The 25,492-nt window shown below is 48.3% G+C and overlaps 2 protein-coding genes across 5 annotated transcripts in view; one reads left to right on the forward strand and one right to left on the reverse strand.

Moving 5' to 3' along the window:
• LOC101843260 (RNA-binding protein 14) overlaps positions 1 to 25,492 on the forward strand; it is a 109,333-nt gene that overhangs the window by 53,237 nt on the left and 30,604 nt on the right. Inside the window, exons 4-5 of one of the 2 annotated variants that reach the window (XR_005878509.1) lie at positions 4,336 to 6,447; positions 8,286 to 8,455. The exons of the other annotated variant lie outside the window; for it this stretch is intronic. The gene's annotated coding sequence lies outside the window, so the exon portion shown is untranslated. Of the gene's footprint in view, positions 1 to 4,335; positions 6,448 to 8,285; positions 8,456 to 25,492 lie in introns of those variants that run through there. 2 annotated transcript variants of the gene reach the window in all.
• The window catches only part of Sptbn2 (spectrin beta, non-erythrocytic 2), a 40,743-nt gene continuing 20,770 nt past the window's right edge, over positions 5,520 to 25,492 (reverse strand). For all 3 annotated transcript variants that reach the window (XM_005064049.4, XM_021226933.2, XM_013111807.3), the window contains 26 exons: positions 25,117 to 25,419; positions 24,016 to 24,169; positions 22,928 to 23,798; positions 21,190 to 21,327; positions 20,093 to 20,849; positions 19,036 to 19,238; positions 18,589 to 18,679; positions 18,267 to 18,413; positions 15,584 to 15,847; positions 13,942 to 14,166; positions 13,597 to 13,686; positions 12,836 to 13,096; positions 12,623 to 12,753; positions 12,243 to 12,447; positions 11,262 to 11,636; positions 10,275 to 10,519; positions 10,034 to 10,172; positions 9,489 to 9,573; positions 9,039 to 9,235; positions 8,606 to 8,748; positions 8,442 to 8,517; positions 8,318 to 8,368; positions 7,910 to 8,130; positions 7,485 to 7,658; positions 6,920 to 6,962; positions 5,520 to 6,363 (listed from right to left, as the gene is read on the reverse strand). In XM_005064049.4, the coding sequence (XP_005064106.1) occupies positions 6,136 to 6,363; positions 6,920 to 6,962; positions 7,485 to 7,658; positions 7,910 to 8,130; positions 8,318 to 8,368; positions 8,442 to 8,517; positions 8,606 to 8,748; positions 9,039 to 9,235; positions 9,489 to 9,573; positions 10,034 to 10,172; positions 10,275 to 10,519; positions 11,262 to 11,636; positions 12,243 to 12,447; positions 12,623 to 12,753; positions 12,836 to 13,096; positions 13,597 to 13,686; positions 13,942 to 14,166; positions 15,584 to 15,847; positions 18,267 to 18,413; positions 18,589 to 18,679; positions 19,036 to 19,238; positions 20,093 to 20,849; positions 21,190 to 21,327; positions 22,928 to 23,798; positions 24,016 to 24,169; positions 25,117 to 25,419 (5,817 nt within the window). In that variant the 3' untranslated portion in view covers positions 5,520 to 6,135. The remainder of the gene's footprint in view (positions 6,364 to 6,919; positions 6,963 to 7,484; positions 7,659 to 7,909; positions 8,131 to 8,317; positions 8,369 to 8,441; positions 8,518 to 8,605; positions 8,749 to 9,038; positions 9,236 to 9,488; positions 9,574 to 10,033; positions 10,173 to 10,274; positions 10,520 to 11,261; positions 11,637 to 12,242; positions 12,448 to 12,622; positions 12,754 to 12,835; positions 13,097 to 13,596; positions 13,687 to 13,941; positions 14,167 to 15,583; positions 15,848 to 18,266; positions 18,414 to 18,588; positions 18,680 to 19,035; positions 19,239 to 20,092; positions 20,850 to 21,189; positions 21,328 to 22,927; positions 23,799 to 24,015; positions 24,170 to 25,116; positions 25,420 to 25,492) is intronic.

A 25,492-nucleotide genomic window follows, 5' to 3' on the forward strand; every position in this document is an offset into this window, starting at 1 on the left:
ACTGCCTTGGCGAAACCGTAAGCCCAGGGGGAGTATCTAACCATCACAATGGATCGTGCTATTAGGCCCACTGTCGAGGGAGGCTGATGACAAAGGGTTGTCTCACTGGGCCCCCTAGAAGGGGGTTTTCTCAACTTCCGTGGCGACTGAGAGCGATACTTCAGAAGTCTAAGCACCGCATCTTAACCTAGTCTCTCCCTTATTTGGGTGGGAGGGAGCGAGAACTCCCTTAAAACAACTTAATCTTCACTGCGATTGTGTTGTTCGTTGGCGAGCAAATAGACACTGAGAATCGAGGGGCGAAAAGATGATCTGTGACAGAGCTGAGTTAGGACCGAGGAAGGTATTTCTCTATTCAAACTATGTCACGTTTATTCATGAATATACGTGGGTTGGGTTTTCCCTCTCTCGTTGTGTATCTGTCTGTCATGGTTCCTGAATTGTGGTGAGCACTCCCAAAAAATACGTGGTGTAGAAATCCAGAGAGTGTCCGGGTTTGGGAATGTGAGTGTGACAAGGGGCGCCACATCCAGTTCAAGCTGCAAGAGGCACTTTCAGCTGCGGTCCAAGGGCACCTCCTGGTGGCAGCAGGGTACTGGCTAGGTGGGTTACTCACTGTCCCATTCAACAAAGAGTAGCCATTTAGAGAGACTGATGGGTTGAATTTATTTCCTAGTAGAGATTCTAGGATGGTTGCTAAACACCATTCCCCATTGTGGTAGTTTCAACACCAGCTCCTCCAATACTATAAAGACCAGTTCCCCAAGCTACTTGGAAATATTTCTGTCACCAAATTCATGTTTCCCAGTCATTTCAGAAGCCGTTGTCTTTCTAATTGTAGTAACAGACACATTTTTTAAATTAAAAAATTTGGTTTTGTTTTTCAAAACAGTTTCTCTGTGTAGCCTTGACTGTCCTGGAATTCTCTCTGGGTCTGCTATCACACAATTTTGCATTTTGAGTTCTGGTATTTGTTTTTTTGGGTTTTTTTTTTTTTTTTTTTTTTTGGTTTTTCGAGACAGGGTTTCTCTGTGGCTTTGGAGGCTGTCCTGGAACTAGCTCTTGTAGACCAGGCTGGCCTCGAACTCACAGAGACCCGTCTGCCTCTGACTCCCGAGTGCTGGGATTAAAGGCGTGCGCCACCAGCGCCCAGTGAAAGAAATATGCCCTGGGAGGCTGGAGAGATGGCTCAGAGGTTAAGAGCACTGACTGCTCTTCCAGAGGTCCTGAGTTCAATTCCCAGCAACCACATGGTGGCTCACAACCATCTATAATTCAATCTGGTGCCCTCTTCTGGCATGTAGGCAGAACACTGTATATGTAATAAATAAATCTTTAAAAAGGAAAAAAAAAAGAAAAAGAAATACGCCCTGGTCCTAAAACTAGAGCCAAAATGCTAAAAAACGACCAGAGAAAGAAACACACTTTGGCCCTGAAACCAGAGCCAAATCTGACCCTGAACCTGAGCAGAAAACCAACCAATTCCTGAGCTAGAGCTCTAGTCAATCTGAGCTCAGGGATTGAAATTTGACCAATCCCCACCCTGGAAAACTCCAACCCTAAGAAGCCCTATATAAACCCTGTCAATTTGTGGCTGTTCGTGCTGCCTGGCTGTCCTCTTCCACTCTGGCAGAGGCAGCCATTCTCCTGGACTCTTCACTCCCAATAACTCTTGACTGGTTTGGGTGAGACCTTTCACTAGAGCAGACACGACCCTGGGCAGAGTCAAGCAGAGCAGAACTTTTTGCCAGGGAAAGCTTTCCTATGGAAGTGGAGTTGTTACAGTCCAGGGGACCCAAGCTGAACTGAAACAGCTTCCCTGAGCAGAGTTGTTAAACTGAGGAAGCTTTCCCTGAAGCAGGATTGCAAGCTGCTATGCTTACTGTGGCCTGTGGTACTCTGTGGCACCCATATGCCAGAATCCCTTCTGAGCAGCCGTCAAACTGTACTGTTCCCAAATTCCCTGAGGTCTCCACAACCAATGTTCTGCTAACAGATACCATCTTTCTCTAACATTTTCATTTCACTATTTCATTTTTTTTTCTTTTTGAGATGGTGTTACCATTTAGCCAAAGCTGGCCAAAAACTGGTTGTGTAACCCAGAACAGCCTTGAACTCATAATCCTCCTACCTGAGACTCCCAAGTGCTGGGAATCACAGGTGTGCACCACCATTTCTAGTCTCTGATTTTTCTCTTTTCCTTTTAATATTGAAAAAATTATGTGAGTTGGGTGGTAGTGGCGCATGCTTTTAATCCCAGAATACAGGAAGCAGAGGCCCTGGTCTACACAATTCCAGGACAGCAAGGGGTACACAGAGACACCCTGTTGAGAAAAAGAAAGTTATGTGTATGTTTGTGTCTGTGTAAGTGTATGCAGGTGCTCACAGAAGCCAGAAGAGAGTGTCAGATCTCCTGGAGCTTAGGTTTTAGGTATCTTGTGAGCTTCAAAATGTGAGTGTTGGGAACCATTTTTGGGTCTTCTACAAAAGCAGCAATTGTTTGAACTGATGACCCATCTCTCCAGCCCCTGAGACATGCCTTTTAATATATGTGTTTTTTCAATTCATTTAAAACTTTTCGTTGTGGAAAAATTTCAAAACAAAAGAAAAACAAACCCACAAATATAGACTTGTAATTCCTCTGGACCTTTTGTCTAGCTTCAACATTTTACCTAGCCTTTTATGCACAGTGTAATTTTGCCTCTATGTACCTCACAATCTGCCATTTTTATTCATAATACTGAGGACCAAGTCCCAGGACCTTATCTGAACTATACTGCCACCCAATGTGTTATGTCAACATCTGACATTTATGCTCTAACGTCCCTAGATTGTCACAAATTCTCTTTTATTGTTGGCTTCTTTGCTAGACCTAAATAATGTTCACCCTTCATACGTTTGTATAAATATGTAAATGGTATGTTGTGTAGCTAATTATTTCTTGCTTTTCCCCACTAAGTATGATGTGTTAAGTCTAATTTCTGTGATATTCCTTGCTCCAGCCATGCATTCCACCTTCCCTTTTTGGAGATAAGATGCTAGAATTGCCTCAGTTCCTCAGCATCATAAACTAGGTTGTGAATAGCAGTCTGTGTACTCTAATTCAGGGTGTGTGTGTGTGTGTGTGTGTGTGTGTAAGTAAATTCAGAGGTAAAATTGCTGAGTTGCTGGGTCACATGAGTATATATAACTAACATGTCTAAGTTCCCAGAAAATCTCTACTAGCATACCCTCTTGCAACACCCAAGGGGCACTGTTTTTTTCTATCTTTATCAAGGTTTGACATTCACTTTCCTAATTTTTGTCAAAGAGATGAAAGGTATTATCCCCAACTTGCTCTGATTTTTTTCTGAATCATGACTAATGATTTTGAAAATAACTTCTTGTTCTTAAGGTCTTGGAGTGTGTGCTCATATACATTTCCTGCCCCTATCTTTTGCCTATATTTCAGGTTGCAGGCTTTGTGTTGAGCTGTAAGATTTTCCTGAATATTGTTGATATTTCTTATTAGCTTCAAATATCTTGCCTTTCCACTAATATCTTTGTCTCTGAAAGTAAATTTTGTTTTTTTTTTTTGAGACAGGGTATAGATCTTTTTATGTAACAAAATTAACTATTGTGTTCTCTTCCATTCCCAATACCTTTCACTTTTAGGTTTGTGGTCCATTTTGAACAGTGCTAGCCAATGGAGATATAATGAACCATACTTATAATTCAAAATGAACTGGGTAAATGGCCTGTGGGTGCAACTCAATGGTAAAGCATTTATCTAACATACTAAACATCAAAATATAAAAATTTTAAATCTATTTTAATTATTTTGACATTTCAACATGTATTCAATATAAAACTTGAGATATTAGAATTTCCCCTAAAGTCCCAGAAATACGTTATTTTATACCTTCATCACATCAAAGTTTAGGTTTACCACACTTTGGGTACTCTGTAGTCCCATGTGGCCAATCATGTGAGTCAATACAAGTTAAATCCACCCTTGTCAGTAGTGTCCAGTAAAAATTCAAACAAGTTCATTCCTGTATACCCTATCCACTTCTGTTTGTTTCCCACCAGTACACAGGGCCAACACTACTGATATTTTTGTGCTTCAACCCTTTTCATATCCATGAGAGCCCCATTCCATCTACCATTTGCCCTCTCTTCCACCAACATCTTCAAGTTTTTCTCCTGAAGCCTTGCTTCCTAGCCCTATGCTTATCCTCTTCTCCATTCTGCCCATGTGGAATCATACCATGAAGTAGCTTCAGCTGTCATGTGTGTAGATGATTCTAATCTTATTCCTGTCTTTCCTTTTCATTCACAATGACTTTTCTGAAGGAACACATCAGTTGGTGGAACTACTTTTAGATCAAGGTAATAATTTCTCTATTAATTTCTCTCACACATACTACATTTGCTTCTACACTTTCCAATTATTGTTTTTCCCCAAGCCACATAATCTGAACCCACCACAAGGACTCTCCTATGTCTAACAGGGGAGGTTTCACAGCTATACTTGAATTATGAGAAAAGACATCTGAGACCTACTGATGATTGTTTTGTCTGTGGATGGGCTGTTACTGTTGTACATATGCATGTTTAATGGGGAGTACCGAATCCACTTAAGAGCGAGAATAAAACCCTGGGAATTATCTGCCATGCCACATGTGATGTATAGGGCCCATTAGGGGCTGTGTGATGCTAGTCCCTAGCCTGCATACACCTGACTCTGCTTGTCACTGTTTTGACTGACAGTAGTCAGTCATGGCTACTTGGGGCCCTTGGCCAGTTATGCTGAGACAGGCTAGTTTTCTCAAACAGACCCACAACTTACAAATTTAATACCTTCTTTTTCAATACTGCAAACTTTAAGAAAAAATACTTCTTTCCATCTCTAGAATATATTGTGTGTTTATTTACATGCTCAGGATGTACCTTATGGATTCCTAGGGTGATATTCCTCTAGAGTTCAGGAGGTGGGAACCTGGCACTCCTGTAATTCTGTGTGAGCTCCCTTGATTCTATGGGAAAGACAAAAAGTAGGGTGCTCCCCTATCCACTGCTGGTTCAGCAGTTGCCGAGAGTAGGTTGTAGTAACAGTCCTATCACCCCTTACTGAAAACAATTGATAGACTTGAGAGTGAGGAATAGTGTGGGGGCTAGAAGTGTAGTTCCATGTTAGAGTGTTTGCCTAGCATGCATGAGGCCCAGTGTTCCATCCCCAGCACTGCTAGAAATTCAACAACTTTTTAAAAAAAGAAAAGTGTGCACCAGGGAGAGGGACTTACTGCCTTTTAACATGAATACTGTTAATTAACATCAACCCAAAACACAGTGAATGTCTTTGGTCTAAACAGAAGTCAACCCAGTGAAACAGATCACTGTCATGGGGAGACAGACAAGAAGGCTCTCAGGATCACACAATTCTTTGAGGCTCAAAATGTGGGGGGTAGAGTGGACACACAGGATATCAGAACCAGGGAGGCTATGGTCAGAAAAGCAACAACACCAAGAGGCAGTGAGAGAAGCTGAGCTGTTTAATTCACCTCCTTGGGTAGACTCAAGGATGTGGCTACTCCTGAACAACTCACACTTGGAAGCCACCTCGAGTGGCTAGAGGAGCAGCCACTTGAGTCAGAGGATGAGGCAGGATGGGCAGGGAAGGCTTCAGTGTCCCCGTCTCCATCATCTGGTTCTCCTGCCCTTGGGCCCTGCTTCAGCTCTGAGAGGGTCCTGGCTGATCTCAGAGGCAAAGAACTGGATGGTGAACCGCACACCCTGACTGTGGTGGCACAATGACCCTGAGGCAGGGACAGTGGTTCCCACATAGCCCATTTTGAGGGTGACACTATCTGCACCATGGTGGGGGTGGAGGCATAAGGCTTGGGAAGAGGTGACAAGGTGGGGAAGAGTGATATTAGGGGTTGCCTGGGTCCCACCACCAGTTGAATTAAATAGCAGAAGAGAAGGTTGTGGGAACACTTGTTTGTCCCCAGTGATAGTTCTTGGTGATGGGCTGACCTTAGCAGCAGACCCTAGCAGCAGGCAGTTGTCCTGACAAGAGGGTGGTCTCTGTCGATAGTCCCTGGCAGTTTCCTGAACGGAGGGAGGGAGCTGACCTGGGAATCTTGCCCCCAACTACTTGTTCTTCTTAAAGAAGCTGAATCGTTTTTCTCGCTCTCTTTCTCTGCCATCCTTGCTGCGAAGCACGATGGAGCCCTCAGGCTGCGACACTGGAGGCATGGTCATGGCCCGGGTCAGACCTCGACCTGCACTGGGCACCACTGGCTCTTCTGGCTCTCCAGAGGCAGAGGATGCAGTGGCAATAGCTGCATTCACCACTCTCAGCCATGAGCTCATCTCTGCCTGTAAGGGACAGGAAGGCATCACGTCATACTCAAAGACTGACTGGAGGCCACATGTAGTAGGCAGAAGGAAAGTATGATAGGAGTAAGTATGAAGAGATTGATTTTTTTTTGTTTTAGAAGGAGAAAAAGAACCCCTTTAGGATAGAGAGCTTCAGCTGGCCATGGTGAGGCTGTGAACTTGGTGAACCCAGACTCAGTAGGCTGAGACATAAGGGTTGCTATGAGTTCGAGGCCACTCTGGAATGGAAACCAAGCATACAGAGTGAGACCCTGTCTCATAAAACAAAATAACAGCCAGGCGGTGGCAGAGGCAGGCGGATCTCTGTGAGTTCGAGGCCAGGCTGGACCGACAGCCTCCAAAACAATACAGAGAAGCCCTGTCTTGTAAAAACCAAAAAAACAAACAAACAAACAAAAACAAAAAAAATGCTGGCAGAGAGAGAGAGAGAGAGAGAGAGTGAGAGAGACAGAGACAGAGAGACAGTCAGAAACAGAGACACAGACACAGACAGACAAAGCGCACGTGAGTACACACAGTAGGACAAGAGGCTCACCTCATCCTTGGCCTGGAATAAGTATTCTTTGCCATCCTGTAAGCTGTTAGGAGAAGGCACAGGGCAGAGCTAAGAATCTTTACTTAGCATATCAGTGCTTCTGTGAGCTCAGTATTCCCCCAGGACTGGATTGACTAGGAGAGCATAGCCCTCATGGCCAGATCATGTTTTACACATTCTTCAAAGTTTCAGGGTTTTGCAGATGTGCAAAAGCAGATTCTAAGAGTGCAGAGGGCAACATTAAGCTCATTTCCATCCAAGGCCACGCAGGCTCTTGCTGGCAGTGGGTAGTCCCCTGGAAGCTAGAGTGAGCTAGTATCCTGTCCTCACATTTCCCAAGATAACTTTTCAGCCTATGTTTTAGCTCCTCCATTCTACTATGATTCAGGACCCAGAATCTCCACTCTCTTCCACGGACAAATGTGCCCAAGCACCTAGCAGAGCAGTACCATTCATGTGCTCTCTTCAGGTAGCTTCCTTCACTCTGGACCTTGCTCATGGTCCATCCACCTCGCCTTATTTCTGACTCCTTCCATCCCAACCTGAGAACAGCCCTGGTTCCTACCCCAGCTTGAAGACATGTTTGCGTTTCCGATAGTCGAAGGCCACACTGCCCTGGGCCCTGGCCAGACTGACAGGTACTTCTCCATGGTATGGCACTCCTGCACTAGCTGCCCTGGCATCCTTGTAAAAGCCGAGGCTCCCACGCCGAAGTACACAGTACACATTTTGCCAGGACCTGGGGAGACATGGCAGGGTCAGAAACCTGGTAGACAGGTAGACCAGTGGCTTTGTGGGACCTATAACATGTAAGTTCCACAATACAGTTGTTAGGTCACTTGTGACCCTCCTCTGAGGCTGTGAGAGTCCTGAGTTCCAGCCCTTCTCCAAAGGACAAACTCCTATAAAGTGCTTCCCTCTGTCTAGGAAGTTTCCAGGAAACGTCTCAAAAGCAGGAGGCTAAAGGCTCTGCACAGCCAGGCCTGATACCTGTTGGCAGCTTTCTTGTTGAAGGCCTCCATCTCCTGTTTGCGGCACAGCATCCCTTCCATCTGTTCCTGAGCAGAGAGCTCAGGGCCTCGTGTGGGCAAGGTGGCAACATGGGCTGATTCTGATGATCTGCTCTGGGGCACTGGAGAGGGGGCAGGGCCCCGGGGCCGGTTCTGCCTCTCTCCCCGGGGCCCATTGGACTCGTCCCCTGTGCCAGATCCCTGTGGGGGAAAGCAATGTCATTGCTAGTAGGTGATATGGACGGTACCTTGCCTTGGAGTCAAGAAGTTCTATGGCCAAGAGCTGGTCTTTCAGGCCAAGCTTGAGCTTCATACCCAGGACCCCTACCCACTTCTTTTGTCCCTTCATCTCCCAGGTACCAACATCCACCCCTCCAGAGAGACTCACAGGCCCTTCTGGGACACTGCTCTGTTCAAGTCTTTGCTGTTCGAACAGGGGCTGCAAAGATAAGAAGCTGTGAGGATGTGGTGGCTGGCAGAGTCAAAAGGGATATTCACAGACATTAAATTACCTGTGAAGACTCTGTATCTGTGCAGACCCCATTAATACTGGGTGCTTGTGTGGATGATGGCAACTGTGACTGGGATCTAGAATGATCAAATGTGTCACAGAATAATTATCTGTGACTTGCTTAGGCCCAGCCTCAGCCTCCTGGCCCAGGTGTCTAGCTCTTACCCATCCCAGGCAGTGTCTGGAGCTCTCTGGCCATCTATCAGACTACCTTCGGTCCGACTAGCCATGGGCTCTGGAGTAGAGGGCTGCTTGCTCCGTTCCTCCTCCTCCCTCTTTCTCTTCTGCTCCTTCTCCCGCTCTTCCAGCTGTCAAGAAATGCTGAGGTCAGCAAGTATCATGGTAAGGAGAAAAGCTGAAATGTCTCAGCTCTAGCTCAATAAAACAGGAAGGATGGAGAAGAGAATCTAAAAGAAGGTAGGGCAAGAAGCAGAGTGGTCTCAGTAGCACCCAGGTTCACTGACGCCTGCGGTCATATAACAGACGAGCACTCTGAGCTCACACTCAGAGGCGCAGTGCAGTGGAAGAGAAGAGGTGAGAGAGAACAGGGCTGGGGCTGCAGTGGGGTCGGCCACTCCTGAGGTCCCACAGTCCTCACCGCAGTGAGCTTCTCCAGTGCACTGAAACGCTCCTCCCAGGCCACTGCTGACTTCTGGAAAGCTTCATGCCGCTTGATGAGGCTCTCTACTTCATCCACGGTGCAACCCAGCTCTGCACTGCGTACTAATGGCTCCTGGCTGCATAGCCAGGCCTCTGCCATCCCTGCATCTCTCCCAAACACAAGCACCTCCAAAACTGCCATGGTAGGGGGGTGTCATAGAGAGATGGAAAATTAGAGTACATAGTAGTAGGGCATGGTAGCAATGGCAACCTCAAGTAAAGGACAGAACATCATTGTCCCAGTGTACTGTCAGGAGGTACCACGTACAGTACCCTGGAATTCCATACCCAGGGTGCTTGGTATCATGCCCTGCGCCACCACAGATAGGCAATGCCCAGGCCTTTCTCACAACCCCTCCCTCCTGCTGACACTCCCACAGTGGCTCACCCAGCTGCAGCCAGTCCATCTTCTCCTGCCATTTGTCAGCTGTCTCCTGGCGCCGGGACTGTAGTTGTGACAGCTTCTCTGAGATCTGGGGGAGGGGAAGGGGGCCTGACTTAGGGCTTAATAGGGCCTTTCCAAGGTCCCTTGGAACCACTGAAATACAGCAATGATTTCTAGTGTCAAAAGGAAAGAAAAATAGTTCTAGGGGGGAGAAACGGGACTTTAGAAATCCTGGATAGCATTGTCAGAACAGTGAAAGAATTCTATGAAAGAATGACAAGAAGAAGACAGGAAACAAATCAAAGCTGGGCATGATGGTGCCCACCTGTAGCCCAGTACTTGGGAGGACACACCAAGAGAACTGTGGCCATCCTGAGCTACATGGTTGAGACCCTGTCTCAAAAAACAAAACAAAACAAACAAAAAACCAGCCAACCAACCAACCAAACCCAAAAGCCAACCGAACAAACAAAATGAACAGAAAGAGAAATTTCAGGAATAATCCATGGTCAGTGTGGCTGGCCAGGCTCTCTCCAGGTCTCACCCACCTCCTCAGCAGCATAGTGGCTCCTGGCCAGCAGCTCCTGCCCCATGTCAATACAGGAGGAAAAACGGTCTGCTCTGGCCTCTATCTCTGCTTTGATGCCTTGTTGGTTCTTGATGACTAAATCTGCAGAGGACACGTCCCTAGGCCGATACAAAGATGGTATCAGCAGCTGCCTCAGCTCCACCACAGCCACCAGTAGTATCACATACCCTGTGGAGTATGCCAGGCACTGTGGGTCTCACCGGGGTCGCTCCTGGGCATCCATCTGCAGGTTAATCCCGTCCATCCACAGCATCAACTCCCGGACAGCTTTGAAGAATCGGAACTTGTCTGTGGTGTCCAGTAACAGCTGACGACGGGCAGCAGAGCTTCCCTGGAGCTGGGCCCAGGCCTCAGCCACAGCCTGCATGTGATGGCCGATCTCCTCGGCCTTCTCTCCAGCATAGGCCTTCTGTAGCCTGTGGCCATCGTCCTGAACCTGCTGGACCTGTGGGTACCCAGGTCTGAGTCAGGCAGAGTTGGGAGACAGGAGCTGAAGCCTCTCTTGTCCCTGCACTGCTTTTTACCTCCTGTTTGTTTCACCAGCCAAAAAGGTAGTAGGAAGAACCAAGGTTCAGAGCCCTAAAATCAAGCTGAGCTGTCCCTACCCAGGGTAGACTAGGATAGGACATCGAAAAATCACTAGAAGGAGAGGTGTAGCCTGCAGAGTCAATTTGGGTTGGGGACTGACTGGTCCAATGGGGCTGAAGGAATGATCTGTATTAATTTCATAAATCCAGAATTCTGGCCTGAGTGGCATCAACAGGTAGATTTGGACATAGCATGAAGGATCTTGCAGCTATTAGGACCACTAGAAAAAAGTCATGGATCTTCATCACAAGTGTGAACTTGGCCAGTGAGATGCCTCAATGTGTAAAAAGCACTTGCCCAAGCCTGGATTAACAGAACCTAAAGCCCAAGGATAGAATCAAAGTTGTCCCCTGGCCCCCATATACACATCGAAGTGCGTGTACTCTGATGCATGTGCTCGCACACACATTATACAACAGTCCTGAATGTGGTAGCCGATGTCCATTCCTGGGGTGATTTTAACCTTTTCTCTAAATGCCCCTCCATGCGTACCATCCTCCCAGCCCCTCAGAGATCTTCCCTACCACACAAAACTCCCCTCCCACCAAATAGTTTCCTCTCAGCTTTCTCATCCCCACCTGCTCCATCTAGGGTCAGACCTGGGTGCTGAGGGCTTGGATGTCATGCTCGTAGGCACAGTGCCGGCGCTGCAGAGCCTCAGCAGCATTGAGGTCACGGCCAGTCCCATCTGGAAGCTGCTGCTGCTTGTGCTGTACCCGTGCCAGGGCTTGACGGGCCCCATGCAGGAAACGCTGCAGCTCATAAGCAGCAGCCAGCACCTGACCTCTTGTGTCCAACAGCTCCAGCAGGTCAGCCCAGGCCTCGTTGAGACTGTCCTTCCACTCAGCCACAGTGGCCCGTGCAGCATGGCCCCCAGAAATGAGCCCATTGGCCAGTGCATTGGCACTGTCTACACGCTCCTGGCCAATGGTGCTGGTGTCCCGGGAGAACTCTCGGAATTTGTCCCGGAGCATCTGATGGAGGAAGCATTTATAGAGACAGGTGAGACCTAGTGTGTGAGGTCCCTGACTCATGAAGCAGTCATTTCTCTCCCCAAAACTGAGAATCCACTGGTCAGTGAGCAGTTGTGGCAGTTTTAAATTTACACTTGTATGTTGCTCAACAGTGAGAACACATCCTGAGAAATGTTATCACTGGGAATTTCACCAGGGTGCACATGTGAACTAAGATGGCTAGAGTGACATAACAGCACAGTTCTATATGACACCTGACATCCTAAAGGCACCTAGAGGCACTTTGAACCTTTAGTCCTTGACAAGGACATCCTAACTATGGTCTGGATTTCTGTACCAGGGGCCTAAACCTCCAACCAAAGCAAAGAATCTGAAGCTCACTCTGTTTTGTTGAGGTCTGTTGGAAAAGACTAGCAATTTCATTTTTATCCTCACTTATGGTGACCCCTACAACCCTCTTTCTGCACAATTGCTCAAGTTGAAACCCACGAGAACAATGCCTTCTCTGTCTGGCTCTGTGTCTACTCTCAGCACTCTGCCTGGGCCAAGGCTTTGGTCTCCCTGTGGGCCCTGATCCTTCCTGGTGCTGATGTGTGTGGGACTCACAGTCACATGCTCATAGTCCTGGCCCAGCTCATGGGAGGCTGCCACAACTTCACGCTCCTGTATCCATTGTTCCAGGTCATCCAGTTCTCTGCGGAGCTGGCACAGCCGGAGGTGCTCCTGCAGGCGCTCACGCCGTTCTCCTGCCAGCTCCTTCAGGCTGGCATACAACTTGTCCACCTGGGCTTGGCGGATTGTTAGCCTTGTGCTGCAGGGGTAGGGAGAATGGCTTGTTGGAGCTTTGTCTCTTAGTCCCTTGCTTCTCCTAACTTTTAAGTCTGTTCTTTATGCACATGGTTCAAAAGACACCACAAATGCTATACTTTTCTGAACTAGCCCTCCTCTCCACTAGTGTCTAGGTTCTTTGATACTCACACACTCACCTCTCTGGGTGGTCATGGTCAATCATATCTTGGCTGCTGGCTGCTAGTTGTTTGATGGTCTGGGCATAGTCAGCAAGGGCTTGTTCCAATACCTGATGCTTCTTCACTTCTGCCTGGGCACTCAGCTCATCCTGGGAGAAGGAAAAGGGGGCATCCGAAAGCAGGGGCCAGGGCAGAATTGGCCACACAAACAGCCATTGCTCTGGTTCTCACCTTGGCTGTCTCTTGGCCCATCATGTGTAACTCCTGTTCACCCATCCAAGCCTCGGCCTCTGCAGCATCACGATAGAATTGCTGGGCTCGAAGGGCTTCCTCTAGTCGCTTACCCCGAAGCTCTAGCTCATGGCTCAAGCGTTTCCACATTTCCTGGAGCTCGGCCAGCTCTGGACCTGCTGCTGCTGCTCCCAGAGCACGCTGCCTCTCTTTGAGGTCTGCAATCCGGGGCTCATGGCCCTGGATCTCCTTCTGCAGGGTCTGTCCCAGTCACAAAAAATACACTGAAAGGCTTGCAAAAGGAACCCCAAGCCTATATCCCCTTACACCTGTTCCACCTGGAGCCTTCCCTACATTCTTTTCCTTCCTGAATCCTCTTGCAGACTCTTTTTTTCAGGCTTAGGGCTACAATGTGATATCCCTTCAATCCTCATGCTTTCCTACCAATAGGGGCCACCTTCCTGAGCTAGTGAAAAGTTAAATAGCCAGGTCTAGGACTGCATAGCAACAAGATAATGCCGTAGAAACCCTATCATAGGAGAAAACAAAGGAGCTGGACATGGCAGCATGCATACACCTTTAGTCCCAGTAGACACACTTGGATCTCTGTGAGTTCCAGGCTTGTCAAGGATACATAGTAAAACCTTATCTCAAAACAACAGCACCCATCCTCCACCTCTCATTATCATGCCCCAAAAGAGAAAACAAAGCTCTGAAGAGGCTCTTGGGAACTTGGTTTTTATCCTTGCCCTCTGCCTCACCTGGTTTTTCTTCATGAGAAGCTGGACGCTGGGCAAATCCTTGCCATGTTCCATAGAGCTGGCCATGGGTAGCCGCTCAGTCACCCACAACTGAAGTGAAAGAAAAAGTTAATAGAGGTGCAAAGAAGACCTTCCTAGGGCTATAGTTGTGTATGCAGGGAGCAGTCATCCCATTCTAGGGTAGAGGGCCTTTCTAAGCACCCATGAACATCCTTGGAGGGGACACTCTCAACATAGAAGAGAAGAGGGAATGGAGCACTGTGGACATCCCCAGTGCCCAGAAAGGGGCTCAAGAGTCACATGGCTGAGCGCAGCTTGTCATTCCCGCCCAGCCTGGGGACTCACTATCTCATCTTCCACATCCCGGTGGAACTGGTGCTGCTCTCGGGAGGCTTGCAGGCGCTGGCAGCGTTCCTTCATGGGTTGGCACAGGGCCCTGAACTTCTCCTCCACGGCCCTTGAGGTCCTTTCCACCTCCCCTGCACTCTGGTCTTCCTGAGCTAGGGCCTTCGCCTGGGCCTGGATCGCCTCCACCTCCTTCTCTCTCACAGCCATTTCTCTTTCCAGCATCTACAAACACAGAAAAGAGACGCCACTGTCACCTTTAAACTTAGAAAGCATAGCCTGTCATGATTCCTGATCCCCCGAGATAGGTCAGTCCCAAACTTCAATATATATTAAATATATACTAAATATTTAGTATACATAATATATTAAATATGGGTTCCAGACACATATACATGAATTTCAGGACTGTGGAACAATTACACATATTATGAATTCATTATCTTTGAGTCCCAAATCCACTTCTGCCTTACTTTGAGATGCTGAAACTAGACCAATACATTTTCTTTTTTTGCCAACTGGTACAATGTCAGCCTTGTCAGAAGAGGGCGCTAGAGGCATAGCACACTGCACTGGAGGAAGCATGATTTGCTTTTCCCTGGGGCTTCAAAACTATCCATAGAGAACAAGGTATCTGGTAGCTCTTTCCCCTCCAAGTTCAGGGCTCTACACTTGCTATTCCAGGATTCTAAGGGTCAGGAAATCAGCAAAAGTAGAGCCTACTTAGTAAATAAAGTGTACTGGAGCACAACTCCACTCCTCTTATGCATTGTGTATATGATTTTTTTTCTTTTACATGATAAGGTTATTGCTGTGATAGAGATCATATGACCTATAAAATGCAAAATATTTATCATTTGGCTATGGTGAAAATGTTGTTTGAGTTTTGTCGTTTTTACATTTTATTTATTTGTGGAGCAGTTTCTTCCCTTCCACCATGTAGGTTATAGGTTTGATGATAAGCATTTTTACCCACAGAGCCATTGCTGGCCCTACTGTCTCTTTACAGAGAAAAGATCTTCTGACACCTGCTGTAGAATTCTTTTTAAAACTTGATTCAGCTTATATGTGGTTTGTTTCCTCCAAAACTTATGCTGGAATCTGGTCCTCAAGACAAAATGTTGACAGACAGCAGAGGGGCTTTTAAGAGATGAGTAGGCCATTAAAGAGATTTATGTAGCTCCCATGGAACTGGATTAGTTACAAGAGCAGGTTGTAAAGTGAGGCTGCCTCTTGTGTTTACTCGAGCTAATTTCCATCCTGTTCTTCCATTATCTTATGACACAGTACAAGACTGAACAGATACTGATGCTATGCCCGCAAGCCAAAATCAACTTTGAGAAATAAATAAATCACCCCATCTAAGGTATTTTATTGTAGCAATAGAAAACAGGCTGAGATAACACCTTTAGTAATAACACCATTTACTTTTTTGAACTAAAGTTTCCCTGTCCAAGTTATCAATGTGGCCTGACTTTTCCCTGACTGACACACAGCCCTGTAGACTGTGATGCAGTCTCTAACTGAAATCACTGTTCAGAAATGCTAAAAGATGTCATCTACTAGGCCTCCTGAATTTCAAGAGCTAGGTACCCTCTTCAATTCCCCTGCTATTCATGCTCCCCAAAGGTCCCTGGCATACCTGTTGCTTCTTTAGTAGAATGTTGACGCTGGTAAGATCCTTGCCATAGTCATCTGAGTGCAGCTGGGCCTGCAGGCTCTCCAGCCAGCTCTCCAGAGCAGAACAGCTTTGGGCAAATAGCTCTGCCCTGTTGGCATCAAAAAGGCTGCGAGCCTTGGCTTGGGTGGTAGTCTCCAGTTCATCCCAGCGCCTGTGCAGGTCTCCCAGCTTCTCTGACACTAGGACTTTGAGTTCTGGTTTTTCAAGAGTCAGCTCCCGTCCTTCCTGGGTGACAAGACAAAGGAGATGTAAGTACCAGAGTTAGACAGCACTGAATGTTGCAGGTTCATCAGGGATCTGAGCAGCAGCGAACTGAAGTGTACCAATTAGTTCTAATTTCCTATGTAAGGCGGCCTTATTAGTAGACCCTTCAGAGGTTTTTAAGCCTTCTAGACTCCTCTTCACTGTTGATCATACTTCACTCCTTTTTCAAGATCCAATTTGACTCTCACTGAAGAAGGCATTGTGTGTTAGGCCTGGAATTTTGGCACTTGGGAGGCTGAGATGGGAAGACTGCTGTGAGTTTAATGCCAGCCTAGTCTACATAGCAAGATCCTATTTAAAGATTTTTTTTCTTAAAAGCCACTTGCAATCCTTGCTTATTTTGAGTTCCCTACTTCTCACAGCTTCTAGCCTTACACTGCACGTGAATCCTGCTGTCCTTTCATGTGTCTTAGTTCATACCTCCTCACTTGCACTACAGCAAAGTGGTCTCTCCATCTTTTAGCGTCTCAGCTTAAAGACTTGTTTCTGTGGGAGTACAGGAAGCATGTGTGGTGAATCAGAAGTGCCCTGAGCCAATGGCAGACAGGGAGGTGACGGATAATAATCAGCAACCTCAGGCTGCAGGAGGGATAATGCTGCTTCAGGTTCTCTGCTGTCTCCAAGGGTGCTCCAGCCACCGAGTTCCAACAACCTGCCGCAAGCCTGGCATGAGGATCTTCTTCCTCCCTTCTCCCCACTTCCGTATGTACTAGGGACAGAACCTGGGCAAGCATATGTCCTACTACTGAGCTACATCTCTACCCCAGCCAGCATAGTCTGTCTAGACTACTCTCTCTGCCTCGTCTTCCCACTGCCCTCCTGGTGTTTTGTGGCACCACCTCTCCTAAAGTCGGGCTATTCCAAAATTTGGGTTTCAGGGTCTGCTTGTGACTCAGATGCTTTCAGACCCTTTATGGCTGTTGGGATGAAGAGGGTCAAAGGACAGCTTGGCTTGTGTGGCTTCGTGGCCTTTAGCACATTCCTTGCATAGTGAGTCAGGCTTTTCCTGACCTTGCCCAGGACACTTTCCCTACCTTTGCTTCCAGGAGCCTTGTCACACAATCTGTGCTCCTCACAGGCTGACCTCCTCCTCACACTTCTGGTTTTTCTGCTTATCATTCACTCTCTACTTATAACTGAATATTTCTGCTTGCTCACGATTCTCCTTACCTTCCACAGATGGCCTTAATGTATCTATCCCCGCTTCTCTACTTTGGTTAATTTCAGAGCTTCGTGGACTCTACCTTTTGGCACTCACTGTATTCTATTCTGGATCTTTTCATTTATGTTTGCAATTCTGGGCATTGAAAGTACCCTGTATATGCTAGGCAAAGCCCTAGCTCTTTTTTACTCTTCATTTTGAAAGGGAGTCTCACTAAGTTGTCCTGGACAGCCTTGAACTTGGAATCATCCCACCTCAGCTTTCAGAGTAGCTAGTAGCTGGTGTTATTGGCCTGTGCCACAAGACTGACCTTCTGCTCTGGATCTGACTTAGCTGTCTACATATGTCTCACATCCTGGCTACAGGGAAGTCTGACCAGTGTTACCACCTCCTTTTCCTCTCAGTGCTTTGGTACTAAGTATGTATCTGCTGAGCAAATACAAACACTGAAAACTGGTCTCCTCTCCCCAGTTACTATGTTTTTGAGGGAGGGAAATGTCTTTTGATATGTCATGTACCACCTAGCAACATACTAGCTCACATTACCATCTCTAGGAATATTTGCTGAGTAGAAGTAGACATTCACTTGTCCTCAGCAATTGAGGCAGAGCTGTGTGGGAGACAAAGTCCTAGGAACGACAAGATTCAAAAACAATTGTTGCCGGGGCTGGAGAGGTGACTCAGAGGTTAAGAGCACTGCATGTTCTTCCAGAGGTCCTGAGTTCAATTCCCAGCAACCACATGGTGGCTCACAACCATCTATAATGAGGTCTGATGCCTTCTCCTGAGCTACAAGCATGTACACAGATTAAAAAAAAACTATGCATAATAAATTTAAAAAATTTAAAAAAACAATTGTTGTCAAACCATGGCAGATGGACAAAATCTTCACCTGCCTGTTTTCATAAAGAAAGTTGTACTGGAGGTCAGCCATGCCCATTAGTTTCTGTGACTGCTTTTGTGCTGTGGCAGCAGAGATGAGGAGCTGCAACACAAGCTATATGACCTACAAAGCCTGAAGCATTTCCTGTCAGCCCTTTATAGATGTTTGCAGACATCCCAGCACACCCCTAAGCCCTAACCTTCCACTTTGGCAATGTGAGCCTCTGGAAAGACTATGTTCTGGGGTTAGGCCCCCTCAGCCTATACTGTGTCCAGGATCCGCCAGAAGCAGCTCCAAAGGCTCACTCATCTTGCAGTTCTGGTCACACTAGTTACCTTGTCCACTTTGTCCAGCCAGTCCTTGTTGGCTGCCAGCTCAGCCATGAATGCCTGGTGCTTTTGCCACTTGGTGTGCAGGTTGCGGGCCTCATCATAGGACACATCCTGAGCTGTCAGCATCTTCTCATCAATCCAGAGTTTTAGCTGGTACAAGCAAAAAGCAGGAATGAAGGAGATCTTTTAGAGGGAAGGAGTGGTAGGGCAGATGAGCCAGGAGATGCAAGAGATTCCAGAGGAAGCCATGAAGGGTGTGTACGTGTGTGAAAGGGATGGATAGCTAGGAAATGCTACAGGGATACCAGAGAGCTGAGAGCCTCACCTCCTGACAGTCTTGCAAAAAGTGTTGCTGCTCTCGGTTGTCCCGAAGGCGGCCCAAAAGCTGCTGCACTGCTTCCTGATTCTTTCTGTGTCTACAATGACAGCCCAAGATGAAACCATGACCCTCAACTCACCTAGAAAGCCCAGTCTTCCTCTTACGTGAATAATGTCCCCCAGGGGTCTCAAAAGATACCCCAGGAATCTTGATTTCTAGGCCTGCCATTGTAGTAAGCTCCAATTTGCCTCAATGTAGCAAGACCCTCATGGGTCCTGGTCCAGCCTCTCCAACCACTCTGATATTCCTCTGTTTGGCCATCTGCCTCCAATCCCTGCCATCTGTCAGTTCATCTGAATACAGATGAACTCGGTTCTCTGCTGTCTGAAGCTTTAGGCTATTCTCTTTCCTACTATTTCCTCTAAGTTCCTCATTTGTCCACCATCGTCACACCTCTTCTCAATGGAGTCTGCCTTCTCTTGGATCTTCTCAGCATGGATGTTGCCTTTGGACACCAGCTGGCGTCCAGCCTCCAGGAGTCCACGAATGCGCTCTCCATTGGCATCCATGGTGCTCATGAAGTCTTCCAGCTTTTTAATGGCCACATCTGCAGCCTGGAGTGTCCCTGGCATCTCCGTGTGAGACAAAACATATTCCTGTGTAGAACAGACAGTAGCAAGCTTACTTCTCATAGCATGTAAATTCTACTCCTCTGAGAAGACTTGCTCAGAGGTACATACACAGGGTGAGGAACAAGGTGGTCCAGATGGTTCTGTAGACAGGGCAAGGGGCTCTTATAACACTGCAAGGCAACTGGGCTGGAGAACTTTGATCAGTCCAAATCCCATTCTACCTTATTTGTAACTATCGATTTATTTAATAGTTACAGGGCTAGCCAGGCTTTTCACTTCTTCTAAAGTCAGTTTGGTTATGTTTACATTAAAATTTTGTTACAATTATTATATTCTAGTACACAGCAGTTCTTCCTGGGTCACATATCAGATATTTATATTACAATTCACAACAATAGCAAAATTATAGCTATGAAGTAGCAATGAAATAATTTTATGGTTGGGGGTCACCACAACATGAGAAACTATCAAGGGGTTCCAGCACTAGGAAGGTTAAGCAACACTGTAATAACATATAAAATATGTTACCAGACATATTTCTAGGGGCTGGAGAGATGGATCAGTGGATGAGAGCACTGACTACTCTTCTAAAGGTCCTGAGTTCAATTCCCAGCAACCACATGGCCACTCGCAACCACCTGCAATGAGATCTGGTGCCCTCTTTTGGCCTATGGGGACACATGCAGGCAGAACACTATATACATATTTAAAAAATAAATCTTTAAAAAAACATTTCTAATGTTTTTTCTAGTATGTTCTTCCTGCAATATTGCTTGTTCAACTACGCCACCCACTAGTACTGCCTACCCCTTCTGCCACTTTTGTCTTTCCCCTGATCCCTATTTTCCTGGTTGGGATTATGTTCCCGGGGCTCTTACCTGGCTGCTGAGCACGCCCTCAGCCTGGCGAGCATCTCTCAAAAACCCCTGGAAGCCATGGGCCTGAGCCAAGCGGCCCTGCCGGCTCTCCCACATGCGGCCCAGCTCCTCCCAGCCGGTTCCGAGGGCTTCCAGCCTCTGCCTGAGGAAGAGGCATTGGGGGTCAGCCTGGTCTCCGGTCACCTCCTCACCCAAGGTCCTGAGGCGGCTGTACTCGCTCTGGGCTCGCTCCACTTCTCCCCGCAGGGCTGCATGCTGGGCTAAGAGGGCTTCTGCCTCAGGCAGGGTGGCTGGCCCTTCTTCAGAGGCTACAGCAGTCTGTGTTCGGCCTAGCCAAGCCTGGAAGTCATCCAAGCTGCGCAGGAAATCCTGTAGCCTCCGCGCCTCACCCAGGGACTCTTCTCGGCGACGCATGGTGGCCCGAAGATCCTCCCAGCCAGCTTGTACTTCTCCAAGCCGGGTGTTGATGGCAGGGGCTTGGGCTGGGTGACCAGCAGCCAAGGCATTTGCTTCTTGGGTCAATTCACCCACCCGGGCAGAGATGGCTTCCAGATCTCTCTCGGTGCCTGCCAGTTTCCGCTGTAGGGCCAGCACACCAGCCAGATCATTGCCCAGGCCCTGGGTGGACTCAATGACCTTGGTCTTCTCTCTCATCCAGGCCTGGGTCTCTGTGCACTCTAAGTGGTAATTCTGGATGCTCAGGGCTGATGTCAGAGCTGCCTTCTTGCCATCTGCCAGGGACCGAAACTGTTGCCACCTGTGGGTAGGGAAAGGTCTACATGTGGAACGGGTTTAGCTTCCCTGCCCTGGCCATGTACCTGGAAACCTTTTCCTACTGCTCTTTGAATACACCTCATGCTTCTACTGTCATAAGGGTTACTCACCCCTGCTCTTTGCTTCCTTTTCTGATAGTTTCCAGCCTCTCTGGACTGCCCTGACCTATTCCCTTTATAACTTCTCTCAATGTTAACTTCTCTCAATTTCAGCTGCCTTTCCAAGCCCCACATTCTTCCTCCAACTGTCATCTGCACTGCCTAGTAAAATCTGTCTTTCTTTGTTTAGTAGTCCCTGGGATTGCCTCCCCACCTCAAGCCCACCTGTGGTTGAGCTGCTGCTGGGTGCCGATGATGCGGTCCTTGCCTGGTGGATTGGCCTTCAGCAACTGCTCAGCAATATCATTTACAGCAGTAACCCGTGCACCCAGGGCATTCATTTCAGGTTCCAAGGTCTCAAACCTGAGGCAAGGGAAGGATGTGAGGCAGCAAGGCACCCAGGTAGCTTCCCTCAGATGCCACAGACACACTGTCCCTTAAGCATTGTGGGAGAACCTTTTTGCACATTGTGTAGATGTGTCACTCTCAATGGGTTAATAAAAAGCTGAATGGCAAATAGCTAGGCAGGACTTCCAGGCACAGAGAACACTGGGAAGACAAAGGGCGGAGACACCAGGAGACAGAAAGGAAGCAGGATGGGCAGTACCGAGCAAAGGTAACTGAGCCACATAAAAGAACGTTGATTAAAGACATGGGTTAATTTAAGTTATAAAAACTAGTTAGGGACAAGCCTCAGCTAAGGACAAGCTTTTATAATTAATGATAAATCTCCATGTGGTGACTTGGGAGCTGGCTGACAGGACAAGGAAACTCACTACACTTAAAACATGAGGCTACTGTCCCAGCAATGCTGTGCTTCTCAGCCTGCAACGTCCACAGTACCTGCAGGTCAGAGCCCCCAATCCCGTCAAAACGAGGAGAACAAGTATCCACTGTAGCGTTACTCAGAAACATAGTGAAGGGCCAAAGTCAGGAGGACAGCAAGTAAAACTCAACTGTAGCACAGATGGTTCCCCACCTTCATCAGAGCCTCAGTGTCCCTCTTGGGACTCTTATCCCCTAACCACCTACCCATGCCCCACCCAGCTATCACAAGCTAAAAAGACAACAAAAACCAAATGTCTAAGCATAACGGTATGAACTACAACGTCTTTGGGGGGGAGAACACCTGACATTTCTGTAAAGGGCCATGTGAGTACTTTTGGCTTTGAGTTGAGCCACAGTCCTCAACTCTGCTGGGTGGGATGAACACAGCCACAAAAAATCTATAAACGAGAGTGCGTGGCTCTGCTCCAATAAAACTTTATTTACAAACAAACAAAAAACCCAACTCAGGCAGCAGGCTGGATTTAGCCCACGGGTTATAGTTTGGCATACCCACACTGTAATAGGAGACCTTAAAAACTTTTTTAAAAATGTACTTACATTTCAAAAACTAGTTTGGCAAACCCACACTGTAATAGGAGACCTTAAAAACTTTTTAAAAAATGTTCTTACATTTCAAAAACTGCTAGGAAATTTGATTATGGATTGACAGTGTTGATATCTGAGTTACTAATTTTGTTTTATGTGATAATGGTATTCAAGTTCAATAAAAATGTCCTTTTGGCTGTACATGGTAGCATATGCCTTTAATCCCAGCACTGAGGAGGTAGAGGAAAGAGAATCTCTGTGTTTCAAGGGCAACCTGGCTTACATTGCAAGTTTCAGGACAATCAGAGCAACATAGGTGATACGCGCACGCGCGCGCGCACACACACACACACACACACACACAAAACACGCACATAAAATACATCTTTAAATATATATGTATGTATGGTAATTATGTATGTATGTATAAAGAGGAAAACAACAGAACCCCATAAAAAGATGATAGTTATGACTCAAACAATACAGTTAAGGCTCAGAGGGATGTCACTGGCACTTTATAGCGAGCGGTACCTTGCATCCCTGTACCAGCTCACAAGTGATGTATCTCAAAGAAACAGGCAGGCCTTACCTCTGCTGTACCACCTCCAGGTCCTCCAGGCGCTCAGGTAGGGCCAGCCCGTTGAGCCACTGTTCCTTCTCCTCTACCCAGAGCCCACAGGCTCCAGCTTCACTGAGCATGGTATAGAAAGCCAGGGCTGCCTCCAAGGCTCGTGCACGCTCGCCCGCTCGGGCCTGTAGCTCCTCATAGTGCTGCTCCAGAGAGGGCACCCTGCCCTGAACCTCAGGTGTATGACTCAGTGCAAGTGGCAGGGTTGCAGCCTGCTCCCTCAAGGCATCCAGTGTGGGCCGGTGGGCTCGGATCTCCTCCTCCAGGGCCCGGTGCTGCCTAGCCAGGGCCTGTGTGGAGAACTCATCATGCCCTACCTCGGGGCTGGATACCAGGCGTAGCGCATCCACCAACCAGGCCTCCATGTCATTTGCATCTGCCTGGAACTGGTAGAGGCTAGCAGCCTGTGCTAGCCGCTGGGCTCGCTCCTCCGCCAGGGCCTCCAGGCGCTCCCATTGGGCCTGGAGCTCTGCTGCACGGGCTGAGGCTTGGTTGGCTCCAGGGTGGCCCTCAGCAACCAACTGCTGGCCTTGTTCCAGGGTGAGCTTCAGGGGCCCCAGACGGCCACTCATCTCACCCCGTAGAGCTGTGTGCTTGTTGAGCAGGCGGAGGACGGCGGTCAGGTCCCGGCCTGTCTCAGCTGAGGCCAGGAGGTGCTGCTGCTCCCGTACCCAGGCTTCAGCCTCACCCACTTCCCAGAGGAACCTCCAGAGACGACGTGATTCTTCCAGACGGGCCCTTCGAGTTGCTGCCAATTCACACAGGGCCTCATAGCTCTGCTCCAGAGAGGCCACCCGTTCTGATACCAGCTGTGGGTCACACGGTCTATACTCTGAAAAGAAAAATGCAAGCTACAGGGCCAGAGCTTCGGTTGCTCCCCAGGCACCCTTGTCACGAATCACTGCAGCTCACTCTGGATCTCCCTTCTGGATCTAGCTATTACCATTACCTGCCCCATCAGTGATCCTGCCCCCAGGGTTTCCCAGTGACAAGCCTGTTTCTTGTTTCCCAGTCTTTCCATTTCCAGCTCCCCCCCCCCCAGTTTTCACCTTTCCCTGGGTCACAGAAGCGCAGGGCAGAGGCGCTGACTGCTCGCACCCTCTCAGCCTGCACTGCGATGTCTGCTTCCACCAGCTCGTGTAGCTGCAGCAAGTCTTCCACTCCAGCCAGGTGCTTGCCCAGGTCCTGAGACTGCAGCCGGCCCTGCCAGACACACACGGCATGCCAGTGCCTGTCTGAAAACTGCCTAGCACCCTGCCAGCATGCCAAGTCACTGTGTCTTCCTTCCACCCTCTGTAGGTAGCTCCATGTTACACCCGGGTGAGCGTGCCTGCTCACTCACACACGGGGACACCCCAGTTCTGGTCTCACACTTTCTCCTTTATCCTCAATTGCCCTCCCATGGAACAGTTTTCTTATTAAATCCTGCTCTGGAATTTTTATTGAGTCATCTCAGCTCCAGAATCATAAATACCTACCACTGTACTGTTCTGTTCCAGCGCCCTTTGGTATCTTCTCCCAGACCCACCCCCAAGCCCACCTCCCTCCTAGAAGATGGCAGCCTGTTTCTGCTCCCACTCTTGCTGCCCACAGGCCTTCTGTACACAGTAGCCCAAAGGACCTTTTTAAAATATGAGGTGGGATCACACCTCTTCTTTCTTTGCAATCCTCCAAACACTTTAAATATTCTGTTTGAATAAAACTCAAATTCCTTGACCAATCCCGTGGGCCTCTAAGGGAGTCATCCACAGCCCGTTTACAGCCACTGGTCTACCTTTGCAATCCCCATGTGCCCCACTTGCACTGTCAAGGGTTGTAGCCTCGATATTCCTTCTGACCAGAACCTGCTCTCATCAGAGTGCTCTGGGCTGGCTCCTTGCCTCAATTCAAATGGCCGTCTCTCAGGTCTTGCCCAATCACCTGCTCCAATGCCCCCAGGCCTTAGAACCACCTGCTATGGTGTCTATGGTCTCTTTGCCCCCTAGGCTGTGTGCCCCACAGGGGCAATCTGTCAGCTTTCTCATCAGAAGTAGGAGGGGCTGGCTCTGCATTAGTACATGCTATAAAGAGATGGCTGAGGGGGTGAGTGAGGTGGACAGCCACACCTCAGGACTCCTGCCCAGGTGAGTCATGCCGCAAGCAGCTACTACCTTCATCTCTGCCATCCAGTCCATGAGGTAGAGCAGGTCCTGAAACACTTTCTGCAGCTCCAGGTTTAGAAGAAGTCGCTCACGGCGGGCAGCCACCATCTGCCGTAAGAAGTCCCAGAGCCTGGCCACGTTGTGCTGCCGGGCTGCGATGCGCTTAATGTCATGGTAGTGCTCAGCGGCCAGTTCTGCAGCCACGGCATCCACTGCCTGCACCCGGCCACTGTAGGCCACAATGTCTGTCTCGATGGCTTCGTGCTTCCGCACTGCAGCCTCCACAGCTGCCAGCTCCAGCCCAAAGTTGTCCTGTGCAGAGGCGGGAGGGCAAGGTCAGGAACCCGGGCAGTACCTCCGCTTGCTCATCCCGCCTCACTGTCTC

This window comes from Mesocricetus auratus, unplaced genomic scaffold, assembly GCF_017639785.1.
Source record: "Mesocricetus auratus isolate SY011 unplaced genomic scaffold, BCM_Maur_2.0 Super-Scaffold_4256, whole genome shotgun sequence".
NCBI classification, from domain to species: domain Eukaryota; kingdom Metazoa; phylum Chordata; class Mammalia; order Rodentia; family Cricetidae; genus Mesocricetus; species Mesocricetus auratus.